The sequence below is a fragment of the Macrosteles quadrilineatus genome, unplaced genomic scaffold, assembly GCF_028750875.1.
Source record: "Macrosteles quadrilineatus isolate MER2022 unplaced genomic scaffold, UCM_ALF_1.0 Scaffold_6__1_contigs__length_79288215, whole genome shotgun sequence".
In the NCBI taxonomy this organism is placed as follows: domain Eukaryota; kingdom Metazoa; phylum Arthropoda; class Insecta; order Hemiptera; family Cicadellidae; genus Macrosteles; species Macrosteles quadrilineatus.
In genome coordinates this window covers 33,632,699-33,652,691 of record NW_026542599.1, presented here as the reverse complement: position 1 = coordinate 33,652,691, position 19,993 = coordinate 33,632,699, and the positions used below count along the sequence as shown (strand labels likewise).

The 19,993-nt window shown below is 39.0% G+C and overlaps 1 protein-coding gene across 1 annotated transcript in view; it reads right to left on the bottom strand.

Moving 5' to 3' along the window:
* Positions 1-7,585: 7,585 nt before the first annotated feature.
* Positions 7,586-19,993, bottom strand: part of LOC128996432 (protein prickle-like) — a 52,051-nt gene continuing 39,643 nt past the window's right edge. The window contains exons 3-7 of the mRNA XM_054421757.1: positions 16,915-17,157; positions 11,531-11,734; positions 10,546-10,744; positions 9,667-9,967; positions 7,586-8,631 (exon numbers count right to left, since the gene is read on the bottom strand). Coding sequence (XP_054277732.1) covers positions 7,623-8,631; positions 9,667-9,967; positions 10,546-10,744; positions 11,531-11,734; positions 16,915-17,157 — 1,956 coding nt within the window. The 3' untranslated portion in view covers positions 7,586-7,622. The remainder of the gene's footprint in view (positions 8,632-9,666; positions 9,968-10,545; positions 10,745-11,530; positions 11,735-16,914; positions 17,158-19,993) is intronic.

Sequence of the window (19,993 nt, the reverse complement as noted above, 5' to 3'; positions counted from 1 at the left end):
TTTATTAGCTCACTTTCTTGTCCGGTACAAACTTTGCAATAAATAATTAACTTCCCGATTAGCTAGAGAATTGAAACTTGAGACATAGCTCACAAATGGATGAAAATGCAATATTATATAATTTAATTTTCATATTTCCCTTGGGCTAAGCCCCACGGGCTTCCAAATTTTTTATATAAAAATAATTTAAAAAATACCACGTTTTTAAACGCACTAAAAAGCAAAAATAGTTTATAAATATGTGGAGAGAATAAATACTTGTAAGACTTAAAACGAAAAACGTGGGACGCATGCAATAGATAATAATTGTTCAATAGGTGAAGATAATTGTAAATTAGCATATACCACACGTTTTTTCTTTATCTTCAAGTATTTATTCAATACTTATTCTGAACATTTATAATAGTGTGTTTAAAAACGTTGCATTTTTTAAAAGAATTTTTATTTATAATTTATAATAGTAGTGATTTAATATTATGTACATATATGATCTTCCCACGTCAGATGCTATCACGACTCATATATTATCTTTAGCATTCTGATCTACAGACTGTTCTTCAAGTCGTAAATGGCAGAATGACGTGCTATTGCTCCTAACAGCTTTTCATCTTCTTCAGGGGTAAAAAGCAGTTTTATATCCTTTGAAGACATTACGACCAAAAGAAGTCTACACACACCACAAATCGCTCAGCGACTGCGACTCTGACTCCCCTCAGAGCAGACCCGCTACAGTTGCTGTGTTCAGCCGCTAGCCGCTCCAGTCGCAGTCGCGTCTAGGACAATGGTCCCATTTGAAACAACGCTAACCAGTGCTCAGCTACTATCGCAAGAGTCGCTACAGGGACAATGCACCTTTAGTCACTAACAAGACTGCAAGATTGCGCCACTCATCCTACACTAATCCCTATTTATACTTAGCTTAAAAACCCTACCTTCGTATGGTCACCATTACAAAAAAGGTATTAAAGTATATTAAGTATAGCCCAAATTTTTAGGGAAAATTTTTTCCTTTATTTAATTTTTAGAAAACCAAAACCAGGTAACGTTTCACTATATTTTTTAAATGAAGAAATAATCAATTTTAAAGAATGAATAATTTTACTAAGATGAGGTATTTAGGGCTAAACTGGCATATTTATGGAATTTCTACATAAAGGGAAGAATATACCTTTAAACTAGAATTGATAAAAATCCTTTAAAAGAGGGTTAATAAATGATTGTAAAGAACAGTCTCTTCCACGTAGGACGGGAGACAGGTTGTAGGACTACTCAATGCATTTAAATAGGCTGATATGTTCGGCAGCATTGTGATATATAGTAAATAGATACGATATCTAAACCCAAAAAGTTATTTTAATGTAAAAACATTGATATAAATTGGATATATAACATTGTGAGTTTAAATAGGAGAAGTGAACTCGATTCGGTCAATGGGCTAATTATTTGTAAACAATTATGATATACGAACTTCGTCGTTTTTTTGAACCAAAACACTACCCTTCTGGTAGTTTAATAATTGTGATTCTATTTAAATATATAATTTTCTATACTAGATTGAGTTTACACGATTTATTATATGATTTTATGTATTTTATACATAATTTGATGTATATTGCAATTTTTTATTCTATTACCGTAATTGAATAAGTCATAGAAATTACCTTTTGGTCTTCGCGTTGTATACATAGTAACTTTTTTATTGTTTTTACTAAATTTAATCTTGAGATTAATCAATCCTTTGTCCATTGATAGAACATTACACTGTCACTTCAGTATACAAAGTTAATTGTATTCACTCCAGACTCAAATTTAACTATTTCATTAAGAATGTGAATAGTCAAAGTTAATAGGTTTTGTTTTAAAATTTAAGGAACTTTAATCTATTTGGACAAATACATACCACAAAACAAAAAATATAAAAGAGCGAAATAATAGTACAAAAGTGTGATGCACTGTATTAAGTAATGAACAAAACTTCAATATTTAGGCATACTATCATAATATGAGAAGGCAGATTTACTTTGTATTAAAAAGTTACTTATTTCCCCCCTGAAATAATAGAGGGGAAATACTGGAACGTTTTCCAAAAATCATTTAAACAATTAGAGAACTTAGATTTGTTTTATTTATAGTGAGAGAAAAGAACATTGTCAGTTGCATACAAAGTAACTTTATATTGTTGAAACTATATAACAGGACTACTGTAATCTGTCTTGTCATAAACTAAACTACTTTGTAAAAACATTACGTTCTTTTGGAAAGAGGAAAAAGATCAATTTAATCGAAAAGGTAAGATAAAAACATACATTAGATAGATTTTAAAAAGGAGAATCACTTCACTTTGTTTTTCAAGTTAATAAGTGATTCCCTTAATAAAGGAATTTCAACGGTTCTAGTAAGAGGACTAAACGTAAAAAGGTTTACCATTTCCATTAGGTAAGATGGCTTTATTTCATCTACTTAAGTGTTATCTCAATGTATTCGTCCATAGTTTCATTCGTTATAGGATTTATTAAAGTTTTAACATGCAATGCTAAAAGTTTCTAACAAATACGTGCCTTATTTAAATGAATTTGAAACCATTTTTCATGAGACCCATAAAGGGTGCATATTTTACTTTGTGATACTTCAGAATCTTTCTCTTTTGTATTTTACATGTATGGTCATATCATTCAGTGTTTTAGAGACCCGTCATATGCCTCCCTGGAGACCCACCCCTAAACATTCTGACCGAATTAGCTCACTTTAAATTCATGGGGTCTGGGACTAAGGGACGACGGATGTTAAGTATATGACAGTTGTGTCTAAAGTTCCCTTAGTCGTTAAAATTTAGGGAGTTTAAGTGCTGCTTGTCCATTAATTATCGTTAGGTTGGCATTTGAAATCTCCTCTAACTATTTGTATTACTTAATTTCACTCGTGTAATTCTGTATGTATGATTCCTAGTGTTTTATAATACTTTCAAGAAGGGACCTTAATATAGTTGAGATGACTTGAGTGGAATCTATATATATAAAAGGCAAAGCCCTCACTGACTCACTGACTGACTCACTCACTCACTCATCACTAATTCTCCCACTTCCCATTTACCTAGGAGGCTGAAATTCGGTACACCGATTCTTTGGGCATTAAATAGGACAACTAAGTAGTTTTTATTCTGATCGGGCTTTCGGGCTCCATCCCAGTGGCTCTGGAGTTTCCCATGTTAAAATTATGATTTTTCATATTTAAAAGGAATTAATGAATCTTAACAGCTGTTTCAATTAAACAAGTTGGTTCTGTTCTATGATGTTCAATAGCATTAAAGTTACAAGGATTACCAACAGGGTGCAGCACTATTACCGGTATTTTAATTGATGACAACAGCTAATTTGCAACCAAAAGGTCAGTGAGCGTAGCGAACGAACTTCAACCTGGAGGCGAGTTAGCGTAGTGAACGAGCTAACCTGAAGGCAAGTGAGCGCAGCGAACGAGCTCCAACCTAAAAGGTCCGTGATTGAGCCATGTGAATACTTATGAAGTTAAACGGGGCAAAGCCCGCGGGTACAGCTAGTATTATAATATAAAAAAGACAGAGTGTTGAAATAGAAGTAACTGTGTTATATTAAAGATCAGAATAGAAAAGTAAACAGCATTTGATGATTAACATTTTGGTTGCTATGGTAACAACTGATTCATATGTTCATAACATTCTCCCCCACTTAATCACTGGAGAGCAAAGTCCTTAAGATAGGACGGAACCTTGCGTTGTCTGGAAGGACGAGTTAATTTATTTTCTTTTTGTTCTGTGGCTTGAGGTCTGTCTAGATTTTCTTCCTTAGAGTACCGTCTAGTTCTGTTGGATTGTTTGAACTTGATTCAGACTCTGGGTGGATCTCTTGTGGTGGTGCTTGACAGTCTCTAATAGGTATCCGTCTTGGAACAACAGAACTATCTTGTTCGTTGTGTGTTGTAAATGTAACTTTCTTCTTGGATACAAGAGTCGAAATTAATTGATTTATGTGTCGTTGTCCAGAATCCAATTCAACAATGTAATGGTATTGACCTAATTTTCTCTTGACTGTACTAAACTGCCTGCCATATGTCTTTATTTCCCAGGTGAACTCTTGCCTGAACCCAGGGTTTCACTATGTATACTTAATGGTTTATGATTAACCTTCATTGTTCAGTAGTATACAAGCTGGTAAATATGAACAATCAAAATTATATAACGCACATGTCAGAATGTTTAAACGTCTAATCTAAAAACAAGGTTTTTTAAGTTGGGTTGATTTGAGTTGGGGGGCTTCATGTAAAAATTTTGTTTTTTTGTCATTTAAGACGTGGTGAGTCGGTGAGTCAATATAAAATGGTGTAAAAGCTTGAGAAGTAGTGTTTTGTATCTTTTTGGAAACGTTGCCACGAAATATTGAGCTAGTTACTTAGCATGACAAGAGTTTAAGAGGGTCTTGCCTCTATGGGAGGAGGAAAGCGATATAGTAGGAATAAAATGGCCCATTAAATCACCCCTCGACCTTTTTATTAGACCCTCCATTTGACCTGATTGCCCTTAAGTATAATGGAAATGTCTTGTCAAAGATTTTACTCTTACCCATATCTTGTAGTAGAATATTTTAATCATATGAATTACATTTATATAAAACCTATCACGAATTTTTTTTATTTATTATTGCTCTGTTACCTGAAACCGGTGAATATTTCTAGCTAAATTAGCATAGAAAATGCTAATTTTTCAAATTAGCATTTGAAAAACATAGCATAGAATTAGCTAAGTCATTCTTTTTTGTATAAAGAATCCTTTAAAAAAATAAAAAAAATCTTTTTGGTTTATACTGTACATATTTTTTACCGTTATCAAAGTAATATTCTGGTACCAAATAATACTATACTAATCCACCACTATACTAATAAAAAAATTTTGATTCCTCATTCCTTAACTTTTCTGATACTTTAAGTCAATACTTTAATTTGATAACTGTGGCTTAGTGAGGATAGGTGGACTATGAAATCGATGGTGTTACATTCGTAGTTCCAGTGCTTCCAGAAAATTTAACAGTTGTGTTTTTTTCTCTTTGTGTTTTTTTTTACTTGACAACGGACAAATGGAATTTAAAATATTTAATTTTAAGATTTAATTTCATTAAGAATTTAATTTTGTTGCTTCCTTTTAAAATAACATTATTAAAGAAAGATTAAAAAATTTAAACTTTTAGTTAATATTATGCATCTTAGAGCCTTATTAAGGTCACTTGTGGCCGCGCATAAGGCTCTCATATTTTTTCATTTGTTTTTAACTAATCTGATTCATCAGCTGTATACTTGTTGATGGTTTTTATTTTATTTATTTTTTTTTTAAAGAGGTTGGCGGCCTCTTTTAAGCTGGGTTTTCCTAGACGCGGAGTCGGCCAGCGGAGAGCGGACAACGGAGAGCGGAATTGAAATTAACATGGCATTCCGCTCCGCTGCTAGGAAAACAGTAACATTAAATTGCCTAAGACCAGCTGAGTCCGCTCTCCGCGTTCCTCTCTCCGCTGGCCAATTCCGCTGCTAGGAAAACCCAGCTTTAACCTTGCATTTGCCCGTCCACATAGACTAAGCGCCCGTGCGTGGATCGTTTACAGCAAAGCAAGGAGTGAGCCGGTACAGTACAAAGGTGAACTGTACTGATAAAATGTTATCGGCAGTGACCAGGATCCGAACCCACGACATCGCTGCCTTGGGCCCGAAGTCCGCGACGCTACCAACTGAGCCACCGACTCACTATTCTATTAATTTTTTGCTTTGAAAATCTAGTTGCTGTCAAATTTTTATGTACTATTTTTAAATAGAAAAAACATACTTAGAAATTCTAATGGCACATGTGGCCTAACTTACGATGGGAACATAGTATTTTATGGGCCCAAAACTACTACAGCTACTACTGCCCCACATAAAGACAGTATAAAGTAAGACACTGAAACGTTTCTCTCTTATGTAGGCCAATTAATACTAAGTTATAATAAATGCATTATAAAACCAAATAGTCTGCTAGTCAAAATAAAACATTCTTCTTTATTATACGTTCTCATCCCTCACTCAAAATTATGCTGCATGTTTTACAACTATTAGAAGATGCTATTTGTTTAAGATTACTTATTTATTTATCTCTTAATCCACTAAAAAATGTTCTTTCTTTTTAATTGTTTCTGGTACAAACAATAAAATTTAATATTGTTTTTGTACATACAAACATAGAAGGTGACTAAAGAAAGGGGAACACTAGCAATAAATAATGAGTTTATTTTTACAAATTTTAACACTAAAAAAGCTATTTTACAAGATTATTAAAAATATACATTAACTACTATATAGAACTTTGTTACACCAAATTTAAAATGTCTTAGGTAACTCAGTACAACTTAGTAATTATCAAATTCTTAAATAAAATATTCATTTCAATGAAGTTGATCTGTTGTACTATTCTTACAAGAAAATAGTAAGGTTATTTATCTGGAGTGTATAAAAAAAGACAGAATAAAAAAAAACACTTTTTCCATGAAGTTACAATCTTTACTCTCTGTCACAAGAAAGTTTTTAGAAAATAATATTTTATTGATGGGAATAGGTAATTTTTTGACCCTTGACTATAGGCACACTATATTTAAATAGACATCCAATATTGATATTGCAACTTTTTAATAACAAAAAATAACTAATTTCAATAGTGGTATACTCTATTTGTGCCATTCAACTAAATTCTCCTTGAAGAATACAATTTCTACCGGTAGCATCCCATAAATGAAATGTTTACTTCAGTTCCCAAAGGCAATGGTTGAAAAAACATTAAATACAATTGAAAAAAAATTTGATTCTACATGTATTAAAATACCCTGATTTAGTTGCATAAGCATTTTTCTTAGTTTACAGTCTCTCAAAGTCAGACTTTTTAGCTTGTAACACTATTTTAACTCATACCCAACAGTACAAATCATCAATATTACCTTTATTACATAATCATATACTTTTTCATTTGAACTGGAAACAAATCATCTTACAAATCTTTTAAATTTCTGTAACATAAAGGCTTTTAAGTTTAATGTAAATATGAGTTTCCCTATTAATTTTTGGATATTATGTTTAAAGTATTTAATTGAAATGGAGATTTGTTTTGTAAGATGAAGAGGTTAATGTAATATGCCCTCTCCTTTTTCTAAAATACATAAGAAAATCCTTCCGTCAAAGAACATTTAAAGCAAAATCCCGTAGCTGATGGCTCAGAAATGTTAATACAACTTACAGATGTTTGAAGATGTTGAGTAGATTTTTTAAAACTTATTTTTATATAATTAGGAGTTTACTTCTTAAATGTAATCAAATCTTCAAATTTAGTGCGTTTACTGTTACTGGCATTGCGGGAGTGTCGCTGTTTGGTTTTCTTTACTTCCCTATCCATAAGTTTTATGATATCTTACTCATTTCTTATTATTTCAAAATACAAACTGAACAAATTGAAACACAGACAACAACTTAACAGTATCAAAGTAAAACCTCTTCAAATTTAACAATCAGGAACTTACAAAACCATCTGTCAACAACCACAGAGGATTGGTCGAAATGCGAGGTTTCACTAGAACTAATATCAATCAGGATATCACACAGTTTTTGTCGTCGACAGGTTTCTTCACGGGAGACTTGATGTGCTGTTGCCGCTGACGAGCAATGGCAAAGGCGTCGTTTGGCACATAGGATATCCTGACGCCCCCGTAGGCTCTGCGGGGCGGCAACTGGTAGGCTGAGAGATCGTCGCTGCTAGAACTGGAGGAACACGTCGAACAGTAACTCTCAGTGTCGTCGTGATCATGTCTCTCCGAGTAACTACGACTCCTCACCATCCTCTTGTCAAGTTCAGGAGGAGCTCCTTCAAACCGAACCTTCCTCTGCGGCGACGTTGGTGTCGTTGGATGAACCGCAAGTTCAGGCATAGAAGACGCATGTCCGCTATCATGAGGAGAATCGTTCACCCTAAACCTCCTATCCGTGCTGGTACTAGGCTCGTTCCTTAACGGATCCGAAAGATTCCCATCTAACAAATCTTTTTCATCTAAATTTAATATTTTGTTGTCTTTTTCCAAGGAGTCAGTTAAAATTGGTTTCAACCTTCTAGGTTCTACATCGTGACTTTCGATGTCTAAAAATAGTTTTTTCACTTCAGGCTTTAAATCGTCGTTTCCACTCAGAACTAGCTTGGTGAGATTGAAATCTGTTGGGCTTCCGAGTTCGTCTTTGATTGAGAGTTTTTCTAAGTGAGACTCGAGGAAGAATCTACTCGATCGGTCGGACAGGCCGAGGATTCTGCTCAAGTCTCCTTCAGCAGGAAGGTGTTCAGAGCTGGACGAATGATTGGAGCCTCTCTCAGATAGGAGTTTCTCCAGGTTTCTCTCCAGAAGGACCCTGTCCAGCCCTTTCCCTCCAGGGGTGGGAGGACTACCAGGGGGAGGGGGCAGTGGAGGAGGTCCTCTCACCGAGTTGTACTCCGGAGGTGTCGTGTTGATACTCTTGTTGGGAGACCTCTGTAACGCTCTGCGGCCCATCTTGGGAGATCTGCCCGGAGGACTCCTCACAACTTGACTGCTTCCCGGTGAACATGTATCTCTGCAAAAAGTAAATTTTATTAAAAAAACCAAATTTTCCACACATTTCTAGTCTTACACAACTAGTCACAACTAGTTACACAACTACGAGTCTTCATTGTAGAGCACTTGTTGAAATTATTAATAGTTTAATTTAGTAGGCTATATCAAAAGTTCTAATAGTTAGTCAAATATCCATAAAAAGCAAAGCTAAACTACAGGAATTGATTGTGTCTATTATAACAGCGTGTAACTTTCAACCAATTTATAGCAAATGATTAAATTCAATCATTTTCTTAAATACTATTTTTTAGGGTTTTATACTCATAGGTTACCAAACATTACAGGTCATAGTCGATAACACACTTGTAACATACTCCTTAAGCAACCAACAACTTCAGATATTATTACTTTACAGGATACAATCCTTCTCTCACCCTTCTATTTGGTATGTTTGGTTCCCTCTTTAATATTAGGTACAGTAAAATCTAACATACCCAAGACAGATTATAGAAGAACACCCCTCAAAATAGTAAAAATTGATTTTATATTAATGTTAAAATAATTATTCGTTTTCTTTAAACTGGTTTACAATAAAAAATTTACAGAATATCAAATTAATTGAGTTGGGAACGTTTTAGTGTGCTTTCAACCGCGTGGAAGTCTTTTCTTAATTAAATCCATTCTTTCTTCAACCGTGCATTCCTAAGCCAAGTGATCTTTCCTCCACAATCTAAAAAAATATTGTCTCTATAATTTGAGATTAAAGATTAACTTAGACCTCAAGCGCTTAAAATTAAAATATTTTATAGGTAAGGAGGAAATCAGTTCTAGTCTGAATAAAAACAAGTCCAGTCAGGAAAAATCAACACAACCCTTTTTTACACAAAAATATTATAATATTTCGCTATCACTGACAGCAGTTTGAACAAAGGAAGGAAATAAAACTTTTGTGTATTATTTTAAGTTTGTTTCTTGTGCCTATGGACTCTTTCCCATTCAGGTAACCTAATATCCTTGCAAAAATCCTTAAAACAATCTCTAATATTCAACTCACATTGCCCCGGGACTGTTGGCATTGTCCTGTGGTGGTGGCAAGGCACGTCTGTGGTGACTAGGGGACGCTGGTGGTGTACTTGACGCCTCAGACGCCGGCCTGGGTCGCTGCCTCCCTAGACGAGTGGCTGGACCAGAGCTGTCCGAGGGTGTTGGTGGTTCTCCCTTGCTACAGGCTATGCTGCAGTAGATCGCTCCTCTCCTAGGCAGGAAAGGTCGCCCCAGCAGAGAGGATCTGCAGGTGTGACAACAGAAACACTTCTCCGTGGCGTGCCAGTGCTGGCCGTCATGTGACATTTGACCTGGAGACAAATATGAAAGATTGTACATAATGTTTTTAACTGCATAATTATGATGGTAGTTTAATAGTCTATCAAATGTAATAGTACAAATGAAATATGTGCAGTGCAGAAAGAGGTAGGAAATGGGTCATCAGAAAGAGCAAAATCAGAGAAGAGACGTTTAAACAACACTAAGCAGTCAGGCAAACGTAACACTTCTTTTGTCTAGTTGATTTCTATTAGACAATTTTCCCCCTATATGAATTGAAGCCAATTCCATCGAAAAATTTATGATACATAGCAATAAACCTTTTGGTAAGTATAGCTAAGGCTATGGACAGATAACAACATGTATTTTCCAAAGAAATGAATAGTTAAACACATTTTGGAAATTTAAGTTATTGCCCAGTATCAACAGGGCCTTTCTAAAGAAAATCCTGACAAAATAGTATTGTATGGTTTGGCAAGCTTCATAAAATCAATCCATTTTATTTACATTCTTCTAAGATGGGTTTGGTTACTATCAATTGTGTCAACTTTCCATAAACAAACATCCCTCTAATCCAACCCCTCCAAACATTAAGATACTATGATCTTACCGTGGTCAACACCAATTGGTTCTCCACAAGAGTCGCAATACTCAGCAAACATGGCGTCAAAGCAGGCAAGACAGTAAGGTCTGCCGTCCCTCATGATGTACCTCTGACCTCCCAGCTGTAAGTCACACTCCAGACAGGCAAAGTGCTTCATGTGCCAAGCTCGGCCCTCCGCTTCCGTACACTCATCTGCCAGGATTATCTAGAAAAATGTAAACTGTGAGAATGATTTGAAAAATTTCCTTCAATGTTTCCAAAAATTCTTAATCATACCTAAACATTTTAGAGATACATTATTATAAATTCGGTATTAAAATTCTTGCAAGCACTTAAGGCATCTGAAACTGTACATACTAAAAGGAAATTGTAAGCTTTACGGCTCCATGGTCTTAAAAAGTAATTTTCATGTTTGTCCTCTCAGTCAGTTTAACACTTGCCAATGTCAACCTTTTTCAGTGAATGTGTTAACTTTCATTAATTCAGGTAATTTTCTAGCCTAAAATTTAGTAGCCTAAATCAGAACATCTAAATCTAGAACAAAAGTGGGCAACACTTCCGTTGGGAAAGAATTAACCTATCACATTAAATATTTGGTATGAGTGAAACTGCATACTTTTAGTATATGGATTTAAATACCCTAGGTAAAACTCTAATTCACCCTTAGGTAAAACTTCAGATTGAGAGGTTAGGAAAAGGCTTAAGAAAACGAGTGAGTACTTACAAAAAAGGTTGGGTGAGGGGGTGGGAGCGGGCACTGTGAGATGATAACAGAGGATAAACAAGAAAAAGAAAAAATTGAAGAAAAATATGCTTTATACAAGAAATATATTGTAATTTATAAAATACTATATTATTCTTGAGTTTAGAGTAGTGATTAAGTATGAATATAACTGCTCAGCCAAAGTCATTTTTTCAACTCAACTGACTTGACTTTTTTTATCGTTCCTTGATATTTGTTTACCCACTAAACTAACAACATCTAAATTACCTCATCACAGGCAGAACAACGAGGTTTAAGCGTTTCAGCATGATGGCGACCACAGTACAGCTTGCCTTCTTTGTAGAAGTAGATGAGATCTACCAGCAACTCCTTGCAGACACTACAGACAAAGCAGCCAGGGTGCCAGCAACAGTTGGGTCCAGCACGAGAGGCAAACACTGACATGTCTCCTGTAGATAGTCTCTCATCACACTGTAACACAAGCAGTACATAGTGATGAGATCTACCAGCAACTCCTTGCAGACACTACAGACAAAGCAGCCAGGATGCCAGCAACAGTTGGGTCCAGCACGAGAGGCAAACACTGACATGTCTCCTGTAGACAGTCTCTCATCACACTGTAACACAAGCAGTGCATAGTGATGAGATCTACCAGCAACTCCTTGCAGACACTACAGACAAAGCAGCCAGGGTGCCAGCAACAGTTGGACCCAGCACGAGAGGCAAACACTGACATGTCTCCTGTAGATAGTCTCTCATCACACTGTAACACAAGCAGTACATAGTGATGAGATCTACCAGCATCTCCTTGCAGACACTACAAACAAAGCAGCCAGGGTGCCAGCAACAGTTGGACCCAGCATGAGAGGCAAACACTGACATGTCTCCTGTAGATAGTCTCTCATCACACTGTAACACAAGCAGTGCATAGTGATGAGATCTACCAGCAACTCCTTGCAGACCCTACAGACAAAGCAGTCAGGGTGCCAGCAACAGTTGGACCCAGCATGAGAGGCAAACACTGACATGTCTCCTGTAGATAGTCTCTCATCACACTGTAACACAAGCAGTACATAGTGATGAGATCTACCAGCATCTCCTTGCAAACACTACAGACAAAGCAGCCAGGGTGCCAGCACGAGAGGCAAACACTGACATGTCTCCTGTAGATAGTCTCTCATCACACTGTAACACAAGGCAGTACATAGTGATGAGATCTACCAGCATCTCCTTGCAGACACTACAGACAAAGCAGCCAGGGTGCCAGCAACAGTTGGACCCAGCACGAGAGGCAAACACTGACATGTCTCCTGTAGATAGTCTCTCATCACACTGTAACACAAGCAGTACATAGTGATGAGATCTACCAGCAACTCCTTGCAGACACTACAGACAAAGCAGCCAGGGTGCCAGCAACAGTTGGGCCCAGCACGAGAGGCAAACACTGACATGTCTCCTGTAGATAGTCTCTCATCACACTGTAACACAAGCAGTACATAGTGATGAGATCTACCAGCATCTCCTTGCAGACACTACAGACAAAGCAGTCAGGGTGCCAGCAACAGTTGGACCAATCACGAGAGGCAAACACTGACATGTCTCCTGTAGATAGTCTCTCATCACACTGTAACACAAGCAGTACATAGTGATGATATCTACAAGCAACTCCTTACAGACACTACAGACAAAGCAGCCAGGGTGCCAGCAACAGTTGGGCCCAGCACGAGAGGCAAACACTGACATGTCTCCTGTAGATAGTCTCTCATCACACTGTAACACAAGCAGTACATAGTGATGAGATCTACCAGCATCTCCTTGCAAACACTACAGACAAAGCAGCCAGGGTGCCAGCACGAGAGGCAAACACTGACATGTCTCCTGTAGATAGTCTCTCATCACACTGTAACACAAGGCAGTACATAGTGATGAGATCTACCAGCAACCCCTTGCAGACACTACAGACAAAGCAGCCAGGGTGCCAGCAACAGTTGGGCCCAGCACGAGAGGCAAACACTGACATGTCTCCTGTAGATAGTCTCTCATCACACTGTAACACAAGCAGTACATAGTGATGAGATCTACCAGCAACTCCTTGCAGACACTACAGACAAAGCAGCCAGGATGCCAGCAACAGTTGGGTCCAGCACAAGAGGCAAACACTGACATGTCTCCTGTAGATAGTCTCTCATCACACTGTAACACAAGCAGAACATAGTGATGAGATCTACCAGCAACTCCTTGCAGACACTACAGACAAAGCAGCCAGGGTGCCAGCAACAGTTGGGCCCAGCACGAGAGGCAAACACTGACATGTCTCCTGTAGATAGTCTCTCATCACACTGTAACACAAGCAGTACATAGTGATGAGATCTACCAGCAACTCCTTGCAGACACTACAGACAAAGTAGCCAGGGTGCCAGCAACAGTTGGGCCCAGCACGAGAGGCAAACACTGACATGTCTCCTGTAGATAGTCTTTCATCACACTGTAACACAAGCAGAACATAGTGATTAGATCTACCAGCAACTCCTTGCAGACACTACAGACAAAGCAGCCAGGATGCCAGCAACAGTTGGGCCCAGCACGAGAGGCAAACACTGACATGTCTCCTGTAGATAGTCTCTCATCACACTGTAACACAAGCAGAACATAGTGATGAGATCTACCAGCAACTCCTTGCAGACACTACAGACAAAGCAGCCAGGGTGCCAGCAACAGTTGGGCCCAGCACGAGAGGCAAACACTGACATGTCTCCTGTAGATAGTCTCTCATCACACTGTAACACAAGCAGTACATAGTGATGAGATCTACCAGCAACTCCTTGCAGACACTACAGACAAAGCAGCCAGGGTGCCAGCAACAGTTGAGCCCAGCACGAGAGGCAAACACTGACATGTCTCCTGTAGATAGTCTCTCATCACACTGTAACACAAGCAGTACATAGTGATGAGATCTACCAGCAACTCCTTGCAGACACTACAGATAAAGCAGACAGGGTGCCAGCAACAGTTGGGCCCAGCACGAGAGGCAAACACTGACATTTCTCCTGCAGATAGTCTCTCATCACACTGTAACACAAGCAGTACATAGTGATGAGATCTACCAACAACTCCTTGCAGACACTACAGACAAAGCAGCCAGGGTGCCAGCAACAGTTGGGTCCAGCACGAGAGGCAAACACTGACATGTCTCCTGTAGATAGTCTCTCATCACACTGTAACACAAGCAGAACATAGGGATGAGATCTACCAGCAACTCCTTGCAGACACTACAGACAAAGCAGCCAGGGTGCCAGCAACAGTTGGACCCAGCACGAGAGGCAAACACTGACATGTCTCCTGTAGATAGTCTCTCATCACACTGTAACACAAGCAGAACATAGGGATGAGATCTACCAGCAACTCCTTGCAGACACTACAGACAAAGCAGCCAGGGTGCCAGCAACAGTTGGGTCCAGCACGAGAGGCAAACACTGACATGTCTCCTGTAGATAGTCTTTCATCACACTGTAACACAAGCAGAACATAGTGATTAGATCTACCAGCAACTCCTTGCAGACACTACAGACAAAGCAGCCAGGATGCCAGCAACAGTTGGGCCCAGCACGAGAGGCAAACACTGACATGTCTCCTGTAGATAGTCTCTCATCACACTGTAACACAAGCAGAACATAGTGATGAGATCTACCAGCAACTCCTTGCAGACACTACAGACAAAGCAGCCAGGGTGCCAGCAACAGTTGGGTCCAGCACGAGAGGCAAACACTGACATGTCTCCTGTAGATAGCCTCTCATCACACTGTAACACAAGCAGTACATAGTGATGAGATCTACCAGCAACTCCTTGCAGACACTACAGACAAAGCAGCCAGGGTGCCAGCAACAGTTGGGTATGTATGTATGAATATGTTTATGAATGTATGAATTTTGGCCAAATTTGGAGAAGACGAGCTAAAAACACACTTTATGACATTCCTTGTATTAGCAAACATAAGTTCTATAAATCCAATGATTGTTACGAAGCTATGAAGACAAGCTATTAAGCTGTGAATAAAATATCTTACATGTTTGAGGAAATAGTTTAGTGAAAATTAAATGAGGCAAATCAATTTTCGGTTGGTCTGCAGGTTTGCCAAGGCTGGATGCCACGGCTAATCAACTTCTTAATGCGATACTATAGTTACTTGTCCATTATTAATAGTTACTCATTTATAAAATCAAATATAATGGAAAAGTCAACTCCACAACTCAACAATCCTAAAATTCGGTTCAACCATAAACACTCCCACATTTTATACTTTCTCTTCTTTATAACCGCCAAAAACGCCACACCCTCGAGAGTGTATTAAAGAGAGTGATATTAGAGTGATCTACTTCAAAGCGTTTATATGGAGCAGCGTTAAATCAGAATCTCACCTCCATTCTCCATTACAACCATATGCGCCGCGCGCCGAGTGTCGCAATTGTCGTAAAACTGATATATGGAGGCGCGCCGAGCCTTTGAATATAAACAGGTTAAGTCGGGGACGCCGTAATGTGGCCTTCGTTGTGTAAGAGTGGATTGAAACCTAGTAGCAGACTCGGATTAGTCTGTTAAACTTAAGTTAGAAATGGAATTCAGACAGTTGCGAATATATTAGGTGAATAGAGCAAAGACTTCGTTAAACTTGTATTATAATTTTCGTCGACTTATTGAATCGATGGTTAAATTGTATATCCAAGCAATGTGGTAATAGCTTTTCATCACACAACAACATTGACGTAAATTATCTTGGGGTGTATGTGTTTTTGTTAACTATTATTAAGTACAATGTAAAATATCTTATTTGCGGTATATTTGGAAATAAATTTATAAAAGTGTTAATGTAATGTGTCATAGAACAAGCCGTGAGCAATTAAGTTAAAAAAGAATATTAAAACGCACCACAGCGATTTCCTAAGACCATTTTACATTAAGACTTTTCAAAACTATTATTTACTGTAATAAAGTCTAAAACAGTTTGTCAGTACCGGTTATGGTATGTATGCGATGTCGTGCATTCAATGAAGAAAGAATGTGTAATATTTAGTCAATTATATTATTAGTTTGACGAGATAGTTGTGTACTGAAAATATCTCATCGAAAATTTGTTTTAGTAATTACAGTATTTACGTTTTTAAAAGCTTACATTATTACACGTAACCAGATACACAAGCATAACTTGATTTGTAACTTGTAACCTATGTAAATATCATAATGTAACAAAATGGAACCAACAACTAATGTGACACATAACACATAACACAAGTGTAGAAATAAGCTGTTGCACGCCCCAACAGTCGCGACTTGAACTCGTGATCCTTTAATAAATGTAGAGCTGATAAACTTTCTCGGAGGATTTGTTGCCGAAGATATTAACGACGCCATCTCTCAGCGGCGAGGGGAGTTCACACATGGCCTCACAACTTCTTCACTCAACTAATATTGCTTTCTTTGATATATCATTTAATCCGTTTGTTACGCGAGGAAAGGAGGGTTGGTTTATTGATTTCAGGCGTGAGGAAAATGTTTACTCTGCAAATAAAACTTAAAAATAACTGTTATAAGAACATGGTGCAGATGACTTACTTCAAAGTTCGTAAAGAGTTTTAAAGTATAGTTGATGACTTACCCCTTCACAAGGCATTGGAGCGACGAGTTGTCTGACAGCTCCTCTTCCAAGCGCTTCTCTCTTCCTCTGTGCAGAGAAGAGCCTCAACTCCTTCCGTTCTTCATCAGACAGACTGTGACAGTATCGCACCTCGTTGTCATGCGGAGGCAACTGATGCAGCAACTGTCGGACTCTGTGTCTCTCTCCTGCTGAGTTGACATACGGTATCTTGTCCTCTGGTAGAGATGAGAAGTACAAGTGTACCTACAACATCAAGTATCATGTCAGAGAATGTGACAGTCATGGGGAGGCAACTGATGCAGCAACTGTCGGACTCTGTGTCTCTCTCCTGCTGAGTTGACATACGGTATCTTGTCCTCTGGTAGAGATGAGAAGTACAAGTGTACCTATAACATCAAGTATCATGTCAGAGAATGAGACAGTCATGAGGAGGCAACTGATGCAGCAACTGTCGGACTCTGTGTCTCTCTCCTGCTGAGTTGACATACGGTATCTTGTCCTCGGGTAGAGATGAGAAGTACAAGTGTACCTATAACATCAAGTATCATGTCAGAGAATGAGACAGTCATGGGGAGGCAACTGATGCAGCAACTGTCGGACTCTGTGTCTCTCTCCTGCTGAGTTGACATACGGTATCTTGTCCTCTGGTAGAGATGAGAAGTACAAGTGTACCTACAACATAAAGTATCATGTCAGAGAATGTGACAGTCATGAGGAGGCAACTGATGCAGCAACTGTCGGACTCTGTGTCTCTCTCCTGCTGAGTTGACATACGGTATCTTGTCCTCTGGTAGAGATGAGAAGTACAAGTGTACCTACAACATAAAGTATCATGTCAGAGAATGAGACAGTCATGAGGAGGCAACTGATGCAGCAACTGTCGGACTCTGTGTCTCTCTCCTGCTGAGTTGACGTACGGTATCTTGTCCTCTGGTAGAGATGAGAAGTACAAGTGTACCTACAACATAAAGTATCATGTCAGAGAATGTGACAGTCATGGGGAGGCAACTGATGCAGCAACTGTCGGACTCTGTGTCTCTCTCCTGCTGAGTTGACATACGGTATCTTGTCCTCTGGTAGAGATGAGAAGTACAAGTGTACCTACAACATAAAGTATCATGTCAGAGAATGAGACAGTCATGAGGAGGCAACTGATGCAGCAACTGTCGGACTCTGTGTCTCTCTCCTGCTGAGTTGACGTACGGTATCTTGTCCTCTGGTAGAGATGAGAAGTACAAGTGTACCTGCAACATCAAGTATCATGTCAGAGAATGTGATAGTCATGCGGAGGCAACTGATGCAGCAACTGTCGGACTCTGTGTCTCTCTCCTGCTGAGTTGACGTACGGTATCTTGTCCTCTGGTAGAGATGAGAAGTACAAGTGTACCTACAACATAAAGTATCATGTCAGAGAATGTGACAGTCATGGGGAGGCAACTGATGCAGCAACTGTCGGACTCTGTGTCTCTCTCCTGCTGAGTTGACATACGGTATCTTGTCCTCTGGTAGAGATGAGAAGTACAAGTGTACCTGCAACATCAAATATCATGTCAGAGAATGAGACAGTCATGAGGAGGCAACTGATGCAGCAACTGTCGGACTCTGTGTCTCTCTCCTGCTGAGTTGACGTACGGTATCTTGTCCTCAGGTAGAGATGAGAAGTACAAGTGTACCTGCAACATCAAATATCATGTCAGAGAATGAGACAGTCATGAGGAGGCAACTGATGCAGCAACTGTCGGACTCTGTGTCTCTCTCCTGCTGAGTTGACATACGGTATCTTGTCCTCAGGTAGAGATGAGAAGTACAAGTGTACCTGCAACATCAAATATCATGTCAGAGAATGAGACAGTCATGAGGAGGCAACTGATGCAGCAACTGTCGGACTCTGTGTCTCTCTCCTGCTGAGTTGACATACGGTATCTTGTCCTCAGGTAGAGATGAGAAGTACAAGTGTACCTGCAACATCAAATATCATGTCAGAGAATGAGACAGTCATGAGGAGGCAACTGATGCAGCAACTGTCGGACTCTGTGTCTTTCTCCTGCTGAGTTGACGTACGGTATCTTGTCCTCAGGTAGAGATGAGAAGTACAAGTGTACCTGCAACATCAAATATCATGTCAGAGAATGTGACAGTTATGAGGAGGCAACTGATGCAGCAACTGTCGAACTCTGTTTCTCTCTCCTGCTGAGTTGACGTACGGTATCTTGTCCTCAGGTAGAGATGAGAAGTACAAGTGTACCTGCAACATCAAATATCATGTCAGAGAATGAGACAGTCATGAGGAGGCAACTGATGCAGCAACTGTCGGACTCTGTGTCTTTCTCCTGCTGAGTTGACGTACGGTATCTTGTCCTCAGGTAGAGATGAGAAGTACAAGTGTACCTGCAACATCAAATATCATGTCAGAGAATGTGACAGTTATGAGGAGGCAACTGATGCAGCAACTGTCGGACTCTGTGTCTCTCTCCTGCTGAGTTGACATACGGTATCTTGTCCTCAGGTAGAGATGAGAAGTACAAGTGTACCTGCAACATCAAATATCATGTCAGAGAATGTGACAGTCATGAGGAGGCAACTGATGCAGCAACTGTCGGACTCTGTGTCTCTCTCCTGCTGAGTTGACATACGGTATCTTGTCCTCTGGTAGAGATGAGACGTACAAGTGTACCTGCAACATCAAATATCATGTCAGAGAATGAGACAGTCATGAGGAGGCAACTGATGCAGCAACTGCCGGACTCTGTGTCTCTCTCCTGCTGAGTTGACATACGGTATCTTGTCCTCGGGTAGAGATGAGAAGTACAAGTGTACCTATAACATCAAGTATCATGTCAGAGAATGAGACAGTCATGAGGAGGCAACTGATGCAGCAACTGTCGAACTCTGTGTCTCTCTCCTGCTGAGTTGACATACGGTATCTTGTCCTCGGGTAGAGATGAGAAGTACAAGTGTACCTATAACATCAAGTATCATGTCAGAGAATGAGACAGTCATGAGGAGGCAACTGATGCAGCAACTGTCGAACTCTGTGTCTCTCTCCTGCTGAGTTGACATACGGTATCTTGTCCTCAGG